At 40.5% G+C, this 16,510-nt stretch overlaps 2 protein-coding genes across 38 annotated transcripts in view; one reads left to right on the top strand and one right to left on the bottom strand.

Moving 5' to 3' along the window:
• The first annotated feature begins 215 nt into the window (after positions 1-215).
• tyw5 (tRNA-yW synthesizing protein 5) lies at positions 216-8,204 on the top strand. 2 transcript variants are annotated; one of them, XM_061793465.1, is made up of 8 exons: positions 216-364; positions 1,422-1,576; positions 1,673-1,742; positions 1,810-1,854; positions 4,652-4,789; positions 4,872-4,959; positions 6,704-6,820; positions 6,994-8,204. In XM_061793465.1, exons 1-8 carry the CDS (start codon positions 284-286, stop codon positions 7,269-7,271), a joined length of 972 nt encoding a protein of 323 aa, XP_061649449.1. In that variant the 5' UTR covers positions 216-283; the 3' UTR covers positions 7,272-8,204. The 2 variants fall into 2 exon arrangements, with proteins under 2 accessions (XP_061649449.1, XP_061649450.1); XM_061793466.1 differs by lacking the exon at positions 1,810-1,854.
• lrrfip1a (leucine rich repeat (in FLII) interacting protein 1a) overlaps positions 7,680-16,510 on the bottom strand; it is a 46,021-nt gene continuing 37,190 nt past the window's right edge. For 32 of the 36 annotated variants that reach the window (XM_061793439.1, XM_061793435.1, XM_061793420.1 and 29 more), the window contains one exon: positions 12,409-16,510. This exon is cut by the window's right edge and continues 111 nt beyond it. In XM_061793439.1, coding sequence (XP_061649423.1) covers positions 12,960-16,510 — 3,551 coding nt within the window. In that variant the 3' untranslated portion in view covers positions 12,409-12,959. Of the gene's footprint in view, positions 7,908-7,950; positions 8,489-9,556; positions 9,662-9,757; positions 9,838-9,898; positions 10,020-10,914; positions 10,965-12,408 lie in introns of those variants that run through there. The other 4 variants (XR_009791253.1, XM_061793453.1, XM_061793452.1 and 1 more) reach the window with 4 other exon arrangements.

Raw genomic sequence — 16,510 nt, 5'->3', positions numbered from 1 at the left:
CCGTCTTGACGCAGAGGAACTTGTCTGTCGTGTTGTTCCTGCAAGAACATTCGGAATCTGACATCGTTCTTGTTTTAAATCCTCAGCTATATCGGTCGGTAAACACTTGCAAATGGCCGTTTAAGTTAATAGCTTGAATTTATATATTTACGGATGAATGCAGACTTTAGGGTTCACCGCTTAGCACATTTGATAAAATAAGGAACTGTTTCTTGTTGCTACAACAACATTTTGAATGTGACACAAAACAGTGCATGCCACTTATATTCCAGTTTATGTTAAAATGGCGACTCAGAAGAAAATACCCGTTCCCGTGTTTACAGAGGTGAACAGGGATGTTTTTCTACGAGAGATATATCCAAGGGTAATATTTTCAACTTCACTCCCTATTTTTATTATTATGGGCCTGCTTGAACATAAACTGTTAGCAGTTATTGCTACATGCTGGCATGACAACAGTTAGCATTTTGGCAAACTTTGACCCGACTATGATGTAAAATTCTCATTGATCTTCTATTGAGCTTATTTTAGTACCCAGGTTGCAATTTTAGCACATCAACTGTTGCTTGACCACAAACAAGACAATTTATAACATTCTTATCTGAGCACTTCCTGTACTCAGGTTGCTTTTTTTATATTATGTTAGAGGTACAACAATACTCGATTAATCAACAACTAATAGATTATCAAATTACTATTTCTGATAATGATTAATCGTTTAGATCCATTGTTTAACTTGAACTGGTCCAAATCCTGTGATATCAGCCTTTCAACAGTAAATATCTGGTTTCTGTAGTGCTTCATGAAAGCAGACCGATTCTCTTTTGTGTTTAATCAAAGTAAGACGTTTGCTACTTTTACTGTACTCCTCAACACTGGTATGGAAGGTTGTATAATGTTTTATAATGTCACTTTGGGAAAATGGCATGGGCTTAAGATGGAAGAGGATTATGAAAGTGCTTATTTAGAAATAACAGTTTATCATCATCTTTTTTTTGGTTTTTTCTTCAATCTGACATTGAATAATTTCTGCTCGTCAGTAGTTGGTGCTATCCTGCGGCGGTTTGACAGATCAACAAATCATCATATGTGTCAGAAAGAAAGAAAGAAAGAGGCTTTTTTCCATAGTTATCTGTCATTTTATTAAGTGAAATCTTATGTATCAAAAGTACTATTGGTATCAGTACTCTGTATCGGTAAATACTCGTACTGGTATCGGTCTGAAAAAAAAGGTGGTATCGGACATCTCAATTTCGGATGTTAGCATTGTACCTAAATCTGCAAGTTTTTTTTATTAATTTAGCACCTCCACTGAGGCACAAGACGTCCTGTAATTAACATATGTTGTTAGCATACTGTGTTAGAATGTTAGATTTTAAACATTTCCTTTTGTTGTTGTTATTTCTCCCCCCCCCCCCCAGCGTAAACCAGCTGTGCTAAGAGGGGTGTGTTTGGGTCCCTGCGTGGACAAGTGGACCGTGGACTATCTTGCCCAAAAAGGAGGGACCAAGGAGGTGAAAGTTCATGTCTCCAGTGTGTCGCAGATGAACTTCCTTCAAAAAAACTTTGTGTACAGGTGAGCTTTAGTGTTGTTTCCTCACAAAAAAAAACACACACAGTAATACAAACGCAATAGTTAAAAGTGGTAAACATGTCTCGTTGTGGGTGACAGGACTCTTCCGTTCGACGAGTTTGTGAAGAGGACGTCTGAGGAGAAACATGCAGACTTCTTCTTGTGCGAGGTACATCTGGATCACGCGCTTCATGACATGATCACAAGCACTAGCTAAAATTAAAGTCTCATTGCAGCACGAGAGCTATTACCTTCGTTCCCTGGGAGAAGATGTCCGAAAGGTACACATAAAAATGTTTTTACCTTTTATGTATGATCTTTAACCCTCCCCGTCAACCTGACCCGTGTGCAGTTTACAACTCAAGGGGGGGGGGAAGGTAAAAAAGTTGGCTTCATTCACTAACTGTGCATACGCACAGATTTGTGCTTAAATCGTGCATATGCATATTTGACGCACAAATCTGTGATTCATCAATATGTTCGTACTCAGCGAACAATTTCTGAATCCCTCTGGCCGTGCTACGCACAGATTTGTGCTTAAATCGTGCGTATGCATATTTGACGCACAAATCTGTGATTCATCAATATGTTCGTACTCAGCGAACAATTTCTGAATCCCTCTGGCCGTGCATCCGCACAAATAGTGCAGGATCAACTTACAAAAAAAAAACATTTTAACAAGATGCACAATGTATTGGAACTACATATACATGCACTATAACATAATTATCGTGCATCCCTAAAAAGGACTTCTCAGCCACGTGAATATTCTCATTTATCCAGGTCATTTCATTCTCAGGGCATTGAATCGATCGCAATTGGACTGTTCTTGTTGTCTTAGATGTTTTCACCTCTCATCTGAGCAGGCTTCATCAGTTCATGCAACAAGGCTTAGTTAGGACAGGTTAGCCTGGGTTGGTTTGGAGAAACTCAACTATTTCAGCTCCAAGTTGGAGGCACACCCCTAAACCACGGATGATATCATTCTTTTGGAATGCAAAAATTCATAATCGTTAAGATGCGTGGCAGAAGAGGCCACTCTCTGTTCACAAGAGTCGTTAGGTTGAGACTCCCTCATTAATATTCCATTCAGTTGTAAAGAGATAGTGGCGCAAAGGAGCCCATTTTTTGTGTAATTTGTTGGAGGCTGAATTATTGAGTTTCTTTGGAATGGACGAAAGAACGGCATTTTAAGTGGGACATAGGTTGTGTCGTAAGCCACCTTAGATGGTCTTTACATCTTCATGTAGCTTGTCTCTCTCACTCCTCATTTGAATCATCTTCATCCCTGTCCGGAATATGCACATTTTTGTCCTCAAGAGTGCTGTTTCTCTTCGAGTTGCAGGTAGACTGCTGAGTCTCGACCTGAGGAGTTTTCCACTCTGTGTTGACATGAATCTGCTCTGTGGTTACTTGGTTTCCCCAATGTATGTATCTGTCCATTGCTCACTGCATTTGACCGCGTACACCGGTTTGCTTTTCCTGGTATGGAGTGTCCGGTATTTGGGGTGTACCTTATATACCCCATTGCCCGGTATGCACGTGTCATGTGGTGATTTTGCGTATAGGCTCAACTTGTGTGCAGAGTGACAAAATTTCTACGCATTGATTAGTGAATGAAGCCCATTGAGGATAAAACCTCTTTTAACACACATATATACACATATATACACACACACATGTATATATATACACATATATATAATATAATATATATATATAATATATATATAATATATATATATAATCTATATATAATCTATATATATAATCTATATATGTGGCGGAACGGTGGACGACTGGTTAGAGACTGGTTAGAGCGTCAGCCTCACAGTTCTGAGGACCCGGGTTCAATCCCCGGCCCCGCCTATGTGGAGTTTGCATGTTCTCCCCGTGCCTGCGTGGGTTTTCTCCGGGTACTCCGGTTTCCTCCCACATCCCAAAAACATGCATGAATTGGAGACTCTAAATTGCCCGTAGGCATGACTGTGAGTGCGAATGGTTGTTTGTTCCTATGTGCCCTGCGATTGGCTGGCAACCAGTTCAGGTTGTACCCCGCCTCCTGCCCGATGACAGCTGGGATAGGCTCCAGCACGCCCGCGACCCTAGTGAGGAGAAGCGGCTCAGAAAATGGATGGATGGATATATATATATATATATATATATATATATATATATATTAGCCTTATAGCATAGTTGCCAAGGTCATACTTTTTTTTACTGTTTTGGGATTTTTTTTTAGCAAGCTCATTGGTATTTTATATTATTGGCCTAATAGCATAGTTGCCAAAGTCATTTTTAACTTTCTGTTGCAGTATCAATAAAAAATACCAATGTCAATAAAAAATATATATCTCGGTGTACTTGTAGATATACTGTATACTACGGTTTAAAAATTTGGCTCTGTAGTGCATCCCCCCATTATATATATTTTTTTAATTAAGCTCTCCAAGCCACGTTTATGGCTCTTTCACACTGTACTTGGCGTCTGACGCCCTCGAGTTTCCCATTCACTGTGTGTGTGCTGAACGGGCGTCACCGCCTTTTGACGTGACCCCAAGCGTCGCGTCAACGGATAGAAAAATGTTGTATTCTGGAGAGTTGACGCGGTGATGTCAAAAAGCTCCTCCAATGGGAGCAGGGCTGGCGGAGTGATTTCTGAGTGGTATTTTGATGGACTTGTACTGTAAACGGCAAGAGGGAAATGGAGGAAGGCAACTTCCCTCTTGGCTGTTACGTCATCACTTCCAAATATGGGATGGCTGCACCCCCATTGCCGCCGTCGTTGTGCTTTGACGTGGGGACCTTTCACACTGAGCAAGTGCAGTGTGAAAAGGCCTTTATTTAAGCAACATGAAATTTGGAAGGCACAAATTTCTGCCATTTTGGTTTCAAGCAACAATTTTAGGGTCATCTTGGCCATTTCCAGGGGACTTTCAATAACATACTGATAACTAGAGTTATCGAAAGATTACCAAGTTTGAACTTGGTATATTGGACAAATGGACGACGCTAACTCAACTAACACCTTGCATGTGATGTGACTTATTCTGTTGTTGTTGTTTTTTTTCCCTTAAGGAACCCGCAGATCTGTGGAAACAGTTCCCTGAGCTAGCGGAAGACTTTCACATCCCACATTTCTTTGAGCCTGGTCAGTTCTTCTCCAGCGTGTTCCGCATCAGCTCTTGCCGTCTGCAGCTTTGGACGCACTACGACGTGAGTGCAGCAGACAGGTGGGGAAATAACCTGTACTGTATTTATTTTGACTTTCTCAAGTTTCAAGCATCAAACTTTCCAGGTGATGGATAACCTTCTGGCTCAGGTGACGGGGAGGAAGCGAGTGGTCCTTTACAGTCCCCAGGATGCATTGCACCTCTATTTGACAGGCAAGTACAACGTGATGATTTCCATTGCTCTAGGTCAGCGATTGTCAAAGTCTTGTAAACAGGCTCCCATTAATGGTATGAAAAAGAATCACTAAGCCCAATTCAGTTGTATTGAACATAAAGTTCAATCCATTTGGATTTGATCTTTAAGGAATTGTTTGTAAATATTTAGGCACAATTTTTATCCAAATTTTATGTGCAGTAGTTTTTTTTAATGTTCCAGTATTTAAGTGCAGTGTTAATGTTTAGACTGACTTACAATAGTTTTAAATGTACTTTTTAGAAATACAACTTCAGTCTTGTTTTTAATGAAGATATAGGTCTACTACGCTACTGTATTATTAATGTTAGTCATAATGGTGGTACTTGGGAGCGCTAAGAGGTTTTATAGGCAATAGAAGTTTTACAACCACTGTTCTAGATACTGTACGTATGAGGACTAATGTTACAAAGGGGTTTAAAATTTCTGGTACATCTTCATGGGAAGTTAAGATGCGGAATGTTGCACATATTCCAATTTGGAAACTTTCCGTGGGAAATGAGGGTTATTTTTTGGAAAGGTAGTATATTCAAGCATAAATATAAACATTTTGTTTTGACACAAGCAGACGCCCATGCAAAACAGATAATCTACATTCCCATCTGCGAGGGTTCAAATTTATTTATTTATTGTTTACACTTCACTCAACTTCAAATTATGCTAAAATATAAACTATAGTTCTATAAATTCAAATTAATTTGCATGGGATGTGCCCAACTTTGAAAATGTTCAGGATCTCCATGTAGACTTCAGATGCATTAATCACCTTTTTGGGGGCCTCACCCGAAAACTCAACATTTTTAGCAAACATGGTTATCCTGTCAGCAATCTCTATTTGAATTTTAGGGGTCCCTTGGTTCCCCTTTCAACATCTCATACTTGAGCCCCAATCAGAAGCTAGGCAGATGGGTGACTAACCGCCAATTTAATGGGTGCAATTTTACAAATAATTAGCATACCTTTATTATTAATAATTGGCGGGAATGATTAATTTTTATATTTCAATTAATGTATAGCGCTTTGTGTTGCACTTTTTTTTGTATGAAAAACGCTTACAGTAAAGTTTGATAACTTCTTTCGGTTTTCGGCCTTGGGCTTTTCAGTTTCAGTCAAGAATTTTCATTTCGGTGTATCACTATTTCCAACCTTTGTTGCTTGCGGCATCTTATGTGGGCCAATGACGTCATGTGATGATCATATCAAAGATTCACTAGAAAACCAAATTATTTATATGGTCTCTCTACATCGTGGATTTTCAGCTATCGTAGGTGGGTCTGCATCTTTTACAGATTTCCAATTCCTCAGTTTTATTGAACACAGCATAAGCCTGCATTGCTGACGTCGAGCTAAAATGCCTTCAATGATTTTGAAATGATGCGTTCTGGGACATTTAGTCATTCACCCCTTTTTTTGTAATTTGAAAAAATGGGTGAAAACAAAAATCAACCCCCTACACCAGTTTTACCGGCTGACACAAAATTTGGTGGACATGTTGATCATAACGGGACCCATGCCCGAAATTGAATTGGAAGTCGCCCATTTTGATTTGAGGCAGCCGTTTTGTATGTAATTGTAATGACAAAATGTACTTATTTTTTTGGGAAGAGCTGTGTATGAGTTAAAAAGAACTTAACTCAGTCAAGCTTACCGTACATTTATCACTACATACAATATGATGTCTTCTTGATTGATTCTGTCCTTCAGGCGACAAATCTGAGGTCCTGGAAATTGACTCACCGGACGTGAACTTGTATCCTGAGTTTGTGAAGGCAGTGAGATACGAGTGTGTGCTGGAGCCTGGAGATCTGCTCTTTATTCCCGGTAATACCATAACAATTTATTATTTCCATCCATTTTCTATAGCGATTGTCCTAATTAGGGTTGCGTGTGAGCTGGAGCCTCTTAGCTGACTTTGGGGCAAGAGGCAGGGTACATCCTGGCCTGGCTGCCAGCCAACTGCAGCAGTAAAATTATTGTTGTGTATGTTTTGGCAGCCCTGTGGTTCCACAACACCCTGGCACTACAGTTCGGCGTGGGTGTCAACATGTTCTGGCGCCAACTACCGGCCGACAGCTATGACAAAAAGGACCCGTACGGCAACAAAGACCCTGTTGCCGCCAGCCGAGCCCTCCAAACCCTGGAGAGGGCGCTGCGCTGTCTCGACGAACTGCCCCCCGAGTACCGCGACTTTTACGGTCGCCGCATGATTCAGCAAATCCGGGAGCGGACGTTCTGCGACTTTCAATCAAGTTTACAGGCTGCCTCGGAGTGACTTTTACCTTGACAAAGTGGGATCGACACATTGGTAGAACTAAAGTTGTGATCATGTTGATTGGTAAAAACTGGTCTGTGACAATTTACCCCCACCCCCAACTTTGTAACAAAGTACGAGCTCTGGAATTCACCCAAAATTACTTCTTCAAACCAAAATGGCTGACTTCTTGTTCCATTTCTGGCATGGGTCTTTGAGACTTTTCCTTGTCGTGTTATGACAAATATGTTCACACAATTTTGCAGAAATCGGTAAAACTGGTGAGCTTATTTATATATTTTTTAACTTTCCAGGTAGACGGTAGTAAGGCAGTTTTGGGGTGCCGTGACGTGAGACTGATACAACTGAACTGCACTCACCAAAGTACTGATTTAAAAAAAAAAAAAAAAAAAGTAAAAGACACTAAGATTATAGACAGCTTGACCATTTAATTCAGTTATTTGTCACATACCACCAGAGGGAGCTCCTGTTGTGATACACACCCAATTTCGTGTTGTGAAGCTTGTGTTCTAGGCACATACCCCCCCCCCACACACACACAATTTCTTACAGGATGCTATTGAATGAGTTTTCAGGCATGTTGAGCCCCCACACTAAAGGCCAGTACTTCATCAGAAGACGGGGACTTCTCAGGCCCTAATAAAGAGTCACAAGCGAGAGTCAATAGCAAAATTGCAGCTCAAGTTTTGACACTTTATTGCACAAAGATGACCCTTGTTTGTATGACATGTTCATAATTAAAGCTTTTTTTTTTGTAAACAGTGAAGCAGCATCACCCCTCAGTGTCTTTGACGTCTTCACCGCTTTGAGTCCCGGTTGTCACATTTTTTCAGTTTAATCTAAATAGTTTGGCATTGAAATGCAGAGTGCGCAAAAAAAAAACAAGACTGTCCACTTTCATTTACAAAAACAAACAAAGCACACACTTACTCATTCACACTCAAAAACAAGTTGAGAGCGACAGTGAACAAAAGGCAAGGGGAACATCTTGAGAGGCGACCGACTCCACCATTGTCCTTCATGTAGAGGTTGAGCTCAAAAGTAGCTTCCTGATTTCTTACTGCACAGAAAGAGATGGCACACGACTAGCTTGAAAAATACGGTATTCGCTATGGCGTCTGGGCCATGCCGCGGCTGGACTTCATCTTCTCCAGTCGTTTATTGAGGTGACTGTTGTTGGACTCCAGCTCGTCCACCTTATCCAGTGCCGACCGCAACTAAGACAGCCAAAGAAAGAAAGAGGGCAGATGGCTCGGCTCAATGCCTAGCAGGTTGTTTGCTCTGCAGATTTTTAATACTACTTACCAACACTCACCTTAAAAACACCTCTGTGTTCAGTAAAATATTTTTAATATTTTGAGAAGAGAGTTGGACACCTTCAGTGTAGTACCATGTTAAATGTTTAAGAAGTTAGGATATTTCTCGGATTACAGACTCGCAGCACTGAGCTCTACTGAAAGAGATGCTGTATAATTAAGAGCAAGCAGAAAAGGTAGAGAAGGTCCCCAACTAAAGCTCCAGTAATAGTCATCGTTCCCACAGAGCAGAAGGAATATATGCCTGAGTATTGGTGTATGGTATGTTTGTATGTACTTTCAAGGTTTTATAATTATTGCATCATCAATGCTAATGTCCGTTAGCCTATCTATGGCATTTCACATGATATTTTATTGAGCGAGCAGACTTTGTTTCACACTTGATGAAATTATGTGATTTGGTTGAACATTAAGTTATGTTAAGGTTGTTTGTTTATATGTGCCCTGCGATTGGCTGGCGACCATTCGAGGGTGTACCCCCCGCCTCTTGCCCAAATATAGTTGGGATAGGTTCCAGCGACCCTAGTGAGGATAAGCGATATGAAAAATGGATGGATGGATTATGATGTAAAATATACATTTAATTCTATTTTATTGTGTCAGTTTTACAGTAAACTTCGAGAGTCATATAAACAGCTTGAAGAAAACAGTGAGAACAGGCTAAGGAATACTTTTAAAAGTGTGTTTTACTAAGTTTATAGTTTATTTTCATCCTTATTGTGGATTTTCTACTAAATTGGGGTTCACTGGAATTGGTATTTTTACAGGTTGTGAAGGTGACATTCACATGCAGCAAGTACTTTTTTTCAAAATCAAATCAGTAAGGCATTTAATTGTAAGGTTTATGTAAGATGAGTTTGAAATGATAAAAGTAATTTGGGATCATAGTTTGGGTTTTAAACTTGTAATAGAGGAAATTATAAACATTTGGCGGGGGTGGGTCCCTGGGTTAACTATAATACGTCGTACCTCTCGTTGCAGCTTCCTCTTTTCAGCTTTGAGCTCATCCTCCACCTTTTCTGCATTCTCAGCCCCTGACTTGTAGCGGCTTACCTGACCCTCAAGTCTGCTCACCTGCACAACAATGAAGAAATTGTATTTATTTATTTTTTTAAATTGCTGAAAACCAAGCAAAAATAATGTTTTGAGAAACAACATTTTTCATCTTACATTTTGTTCCAATGCAGTCACGTCTTGCTCCGCCTTCACTAGTTTGAACTTCATGTCACTTATTTGCCTGCTGGAATCTCCTGATTAAAAACAAAATATTACTGAACTGTAGAAAAGCAATACATTAATGTGCATGCTTACTCTGCAGTTCAATGATGTTGGGATCATTCCCATTTTCCAAAAGGTCACCCTCTGCGCTCAAACTGCCATTTGTGCCATTTTTCTGGCTCTTCTGGTCCACTTGAGCCTTTAGCTTCTTTATCTAAAAACACACAAAAACATGAAAGATCAGAACTACCTACTTAAATGGATAAAATGACAGTTTCTCAGTTGTCCACTTTGGGGGGTTTACGGTAGTCCCATTTTAACTTGCGCATTTTTGGGGGATTTACATTAGTCTTATTTTAACCTGCGTAACTTTTGGACTTTTTACTGTAGCCTAATTTTAACCTGTGCAATTTGTGACAGTTTACAGTCGTCTTTTTGTTGCCTACACAACTTTTTTTTTAACGTGCACAACTTGTGTGTAATTTATGGTATTTCATTCTTTTAAAGCTGCAAAACCTCCGGGATTTTAACCTCCACAAATTTTGCGGGTTTCACAGTAATCTTATTTTAAACTGCACGGTCGGGCTTTAGTGTAGCCTTATTTTAGTCTGTTTAACATTTGGGGTTTTGCAGTAGTTTTATTTTTACCTATGCATCTTTTGTGGAATTTAAAGTCATTTAACGGTAGTATTTTCACCTGCACATTTTTTCTTGGCGGCTTGTGGCATTACGGTAGTTTTAAGTTGCCTGGGAAAGTGTGTCTTACAGAAATGTAAGACACTCCAGGGGTCTTGTACTGGTCTCTGGGTGGGGACTTGATGAAAAAAAAGTTTCATCAGCACAACCTTTGGGGTGATTGACAGGAGTCATAATGGTATCTCTGTAAATTTTATAGTCTTTGTGGTAGTCTAATTTTGCCCGGATTTTATGGTCATTACGGCGGTACTGTAAGTGCATGCACGCAGGAAATACAGACAAAATGCATTTATCACAACTTTTCCCATGTGACAAATCAAATGATTTATTCAGAGCGGCGTTATGAATGTATTAGTGGACTATAAATGTTTTCAAGAAGTTAGGCTATTTATCGGATAATGTCAACAACTTACCTGCTCTATCATTTTTTCACGCTCGTCCACTAGTTTCCTGAGACGAATCTCTGTGGGGGCAGGGGGAATAAAAAGTTTTGAGCGTAAACAAACATACCAACAAGCCACAAACAATGTTGGGAATGTCTATGAATTAACATGAATACAAAACTAAACAAGGAGGATATAAGTTAACATACCAGGAGTGGGTGGAGCCAAAGGCACGGTGTGAGGGGAGCTGGGTCAGGGTTGGTAGGCAGATGCATGCAATAAGTGCAGGCATCCATGGAGGGTTGACGGAGCAGAGCGTGAGGGAGGTCAGTTAACATGCATACAAACTCAGGAGAGGGCACACAGCACAAAGCACTACAGCACACTCACAAAAAAACAAAACAAAAACAACAACAATGGAGGCTTTTCCACCAACTAGCCCAGGAACTTTGAGTTCCTGGTAGCAAAAGGTTCTTGTGACCCATGTGTTTGTGTTTCCATTGCACTAATTAGTCCAGGGTACTTTAAGCAAATGAGGCTGATGTTGCTCAATACTCAGACCTTTTGGATCTAAAAAAAATGCTGGTATTTCAAGTTTTCACGTTAATGTCTTATTATATATCAATCTAAATTTCAAATATTTTTGATACCTTTAAAACCTAACCCTTTATCCAGATGAGGGAATTGAGAACTGATTCTCATTTGCAATGCCTCACACAGTTCCACTACAATTTTGAGAACAATAAATCACATCTATAGACATCTGCAGACGCACACGCCCACTTGGGCTCGGACCTCCGCTCCTTAGCGGGACAGAGTCGGCCAGCGGTGGACCTTGCCGACGGGGCAGTGGCGGTGGCGGATCCCGCCCCTGAGCCTGTGGTGGTGACCTTCCAGCGGCAGAATCCGCCAGAGTCCACCAGCGCGACTTGCCGCCGAGTAAGCTCGGCGAGCACAGAGTTTGTCCAGCCTACTCCTTGTCCACTCAGTGCGGCTCAGTGCGAAAACGTAAATATCGGTGATTTGGAAGTTTTGCTTTTCAATGTACTTCAATCCTCTCATTTCTAGCCTGCGTAACACCGCATAATGGCTGCTCCAAGAATGAAAAAGTAAACAGAGGTCTGTCAACCAACCAGCGTTTGTCAGCACAGCCTGGCAGCTCTCGGATTATCCTACCCGCCAGGAGGAACGAAATAATCCAGGGGGAACCTTCCGTAACCTGGTAGTTTTTTTTCGGTGGAAACACGGGGAACTCAAGCTTCCAGGGTGGCTAGGGAAGTTCCTGTGGTGGGAAAGCCCCTAATACAGTGATCCCCGCTATTCGCAGGGGATAGGGACCGAGCCCTACTGTGATGATGACAATTTGCAAATAAATGATTGCCCCCTCCCAAAAGGGGTTCATAATTGTGTGTAGGTGTCCAAAGATGATGGCAAAGCACTTGAAACAAAGATCTTCATATACTAGCATTCACTTCATGAAGCTAGCATGTACACTCATGAACCCATGGTACATAAACAACTGTATTCATTAGTTACTTTATTCAACTCAAATAAACCACCTTCACATGAGGCTCATCAATAGTATTAGCTATCATATTAGCATAAATAAGACACCAACACAAACTGACGTGACATTACACATGGGCAAACAATTATGCGCACTAGCACTTTACACAAACACAAAGCAAAGTGGACTACATGAGCTATTAAGTAGCTGCGTCTGGAGAAGCAGAAAACATACTTTCACTTTTGAACCCAAAACATCACTCATCAAAAAGTGGTGCAATATGTAACACCATTGTTGAAAAAACTTGCAATTCGCATTCTAATTGCTCTTTTTTTGGCATGTACAACTGAAACAATTTTTTATCATGTCCATTGATAAACTAGATCTCAATTAAGTCAGGAAAAAAGTGCTGTCAGGAAAAAAGTCCTGCCTGAACAGAAAAAAAAAGTCAGGAAAAAAAGTCTTGCCTGAACAGAAAAAAAAGTCAGGAAAAAAGTCCTGCCTGAACAGAAAAAAAACAAAAACAAACAAACGAAAAACACTGCATGTTGCATTAGAAATCTAAGCCCTAAGTCATCTTGCAGTCATCCTTGCCCTTGCTTTTGCCTTTCTTGCCATTTTTCTTCCCATCTTTTCCAGAGAGTGGCATCTCTCTGTTGCTGTGGGTTGCATTTAAGTCTATCGGTTTCTCAATGGCATCCAATGCTTCTTCTACTGGTAAAGACGTAGCTCGAGGGGGGATTTTGTCTTTGTCTGTGGTTTCTGAAACTCCAGTGTTGGAAGGCTCTTTGTCATCTACAGTTCTCAAATGTTCAGGTGAGGATTCCACATCAACCAAATTATGTTTAAACCCGTTATCTGGTGTGGCAACATGGGTACACACCTCTTTATCCTGCAAATTTTCAATATTACTGTTATTAATGGTATTGTGTTCACCTGAAAGGACTTCTTCAACAGGTACCTCAACGTGTAGGTGCTCTGGATTTTCTGGTGTGGCTACATCTGTAGACACCTCTCTATCTTTTGGACTTTCAATATTACTGTTAATATCGGCATTGTGTTCATCTGATCGGACTTCTTCAAAACCAGCCTCAACTTCCCGCTGCTCCAGGTTTTCATCAGACTGTGTCTCCATGGCTGCGTCTATATCCATGTCATCAAAATCAAAGGAATGTCCTTTCTCATCTTCATCATCAAAATCTTCCCCACTGTCCTGTAGGTAGATGCCTAGACCAGTGATCACTTCATCTATCTGGACACCTTGACTGCTTTCATGCTCCATGGGTTCCTCTGCAGGGGCTAATTCGTCATTACTGACCTCACATCTTGCTTCCTCAGACTCTGATGTCTGCACCTTTGTGTCTGAGGCAGCTTCAACAACCTGATCTTCATGCATCAATTTCTCTATTTCAGGCTGAGTCTCTACGAGGATCTGCTCCCTGTCGAGGTCACAGGAGGAGTTCTCCAGCTTGACTAAATTGAACAATTCTTTACATTCCTTTCTAGACCTGTCCACATTCTCTACTTCTGGCTCCTCATGCTCTTGCTTTGTAAAAGTTTCCTTTTCGAGAACGTTCTCAGAAACCTTGATGAGGGTGTCAGAATTCACGGCAGCGGTCGGCTCAGACGGTGACCATTCTGGGTCTTGGAGGCTGTCACCAATGTCATGGGTAAACATCACAGATACATGATTCTGACATTCAGAAGGCTCAACATGAGGAATTTGACCATGACTTTCGACATCTAACCTGGGTACAGAGTCTTTATTACAGTTTGTAGTTTCAGAACTTATTTCACCTTCATTATGGACAACACCTGATGGACTTGTGCCACCTTGGCTTGGAATCGCTACGTTAGTGGTGTAATCTAAACTGGAGTCTTTGTCACGACTTTCAGAGTTAAAAATACGATTAACTCCACTGTGAACGACCTCTGACTCAGAACGCTTAATACATCCTTCCTGGACTTCCAGAGATTCCAAACTTTGTTTTGGTTTATTTGTATTTTGATCCGTTTCTGTCTGAATGAGTGGTAAAGTGAGAGAAAAAGTCTGAATAAAGGCTTCCGGTTCATCTATCTGTACTTTTCCAGATCCTAAATGTTGTACGTTTTGCTCATCCGTATTGAACATTTGATCCAGCTGGGATTCTTTGGCATTTTGAACATTTGAGGTTTCTGCATGTTCCACCTGTTCAGCTACATCTACTTGACCTGCAGTGTATTCTATGAGGCATTCAATGGTGTGACCATCAGTGCCACATTCTGCAGCAGACCCATTGTTTCCTGAAGCTACACCTCTGCCTGCTATCTTAATGTTTTCTTGATTTGTCACAGTTTCTTCCTTTTTGTCCCTATGTTGAGTTTGTTCCTCAAGGAAGCCGCCTTTCTTTTTGCCTCTCCTCTTTCTTTTTTTCTTTTTAGCACTCTTAGGAGGCTTGGTTAAGATTTTTTCTGCCTCGTCGCTGCTTGCCTCAGCAGTGTCATGCTGCAATTCCGTGTTGGACTCAGGATCTACTGCTTGTGGACAAGGTTCAGAATCTTTGACAACTAGTACTTGGGGACATGATTTGGAATCGTTTATGTCTTCTTGGCTACACGATTCAGAATTTTTTAGGCCTTCTTGGGCACACGATTCTGGATCTTTTATGTCTTCTTGGGGATGCGATTCAGAATCTTTTACATCTACTTGGAGACACAAGTCAAAATCTTGTATGCCTTCTTGAGTACATAAATCAGTATCTTTCATATCTACTTCGGGATATGATTCAGGATTTTTTAGGTCTTTTGGGGGATACAATTCCAAATCTTTGACATCTACTTTGAGACACAAGTCAAAATTTTGTATGCCTTCTTGAGGACATAATTCATTAGCTTTCACATCTACTTCGGGATAAGATTCTGGATTTGTTAGTTCTTTTTGGGGATACAATTCAAAATCTTTGACTTCATCTACTTGGTGATAGGATTTAGAATTTTGTGTATATCCTAGAGGGCATGATTCAGAATCTTTGGCTTCCAATTGGTGACATAATTCTGGATCTATTATGTCTTGGGGATGTGATTCAAAACCTTTGACCCCTACTTGGAGACAAGATTCTGGATCTTTTTTGTCTTCTACTTGGGGATGTGATTCAGAATCTTTCACATCTATTTGGTCACAAGATTCTGAATTTTTGACACCTTGTACTTGGGTACTTGGTTCAGAATCTGTTAGATCTTCTTTGGGAAATGATTCAGAATCTTTTATATCTTCTTGGGGACAAGATTCTGAATCTTTGACATCTACTTGGGGACATAAATAAAAATCTTGTACGCTATCTTGACGAAGCAATTCACAATCTTTCACATCTACTTGTGGACATGATTCTGGATCTTTTAGGTTATCTTCTTGAGGACATGATTCAAATTCTTTGACATCTACTTGGGCATAGGATTTTGAATCTTGTACATCTTCTTGAGGGCATGATGCAGAATCTTTGGCAGCCACTTCGCAACATAATTCTTGATCTTTTATGTCTTCTTCCTGGGGATGTGATTCAAAAACTTTGACATCTTGGAGACAGGTTTCTGGATCTTGGGCTCCTTGTACATTGGGACATGGCTGAGAATCTGTTAGATCTTCTTTGGGACATGATTCAGAATCTTTTATATCTTCTTGGGGAAGAGATTCAGAATCTTTGATATTCACTTGGGTACATAAATAAATCTCATTGGTTTCCTCCTCGGTACATGATTCCGACTCATTAACATCTACTTGGCAACTTGTTTCGTTATCTTCTATATCTTCTTCTTGGGGACACGATTCTGAGTCTTTGACAGCTTGTACAATTGGTTCTAATTTAATCACATTTATGTCCTCATTGGTATCGTGTTTGTTTGGCTTTTCAATAATGTCATTAGAATTTTCTTCAATGTCACCATCATTTATTTGTGTGCCTGTCTCCAAATCAGAGTTGAATCGTGGAAGGGTTTCAGGAGGACTTGTTGCATTTCCTTGAATTATAGCACTGAGAACTATTTCATCCCTGGCTTTTGTGACTGGCAGTTCAATCTGCAAGTCCTGGCTAAGGCCACTGTCGTTTTCTTTAATGGGCCTTGACGGCTCATCAGTATTAGAGA

This window comes from Phyllopteryx taeniolatus, chromosome 12 (assembly GCF_024500385.1).
Source record: "Phyllopteryx taeniolatus isolate TA_2022b chromosome 12, UOR_Ptae_1.2, whole genome shotgun sequence".
Classification (NCBI taxonomy): domain Eukaryota; kingdom Metazoa; phylum Chordata; class Actinopteri; order Syngnathiformes; family Syngnathidae; genus Phyllopteryx; species Phyllopteryx taeniolatus.
The sequence above is the reverse complement of the archived record's forward strand: the minus strand, read 5'-3'. Positions and strand labels throughout refer to the sequence as shown.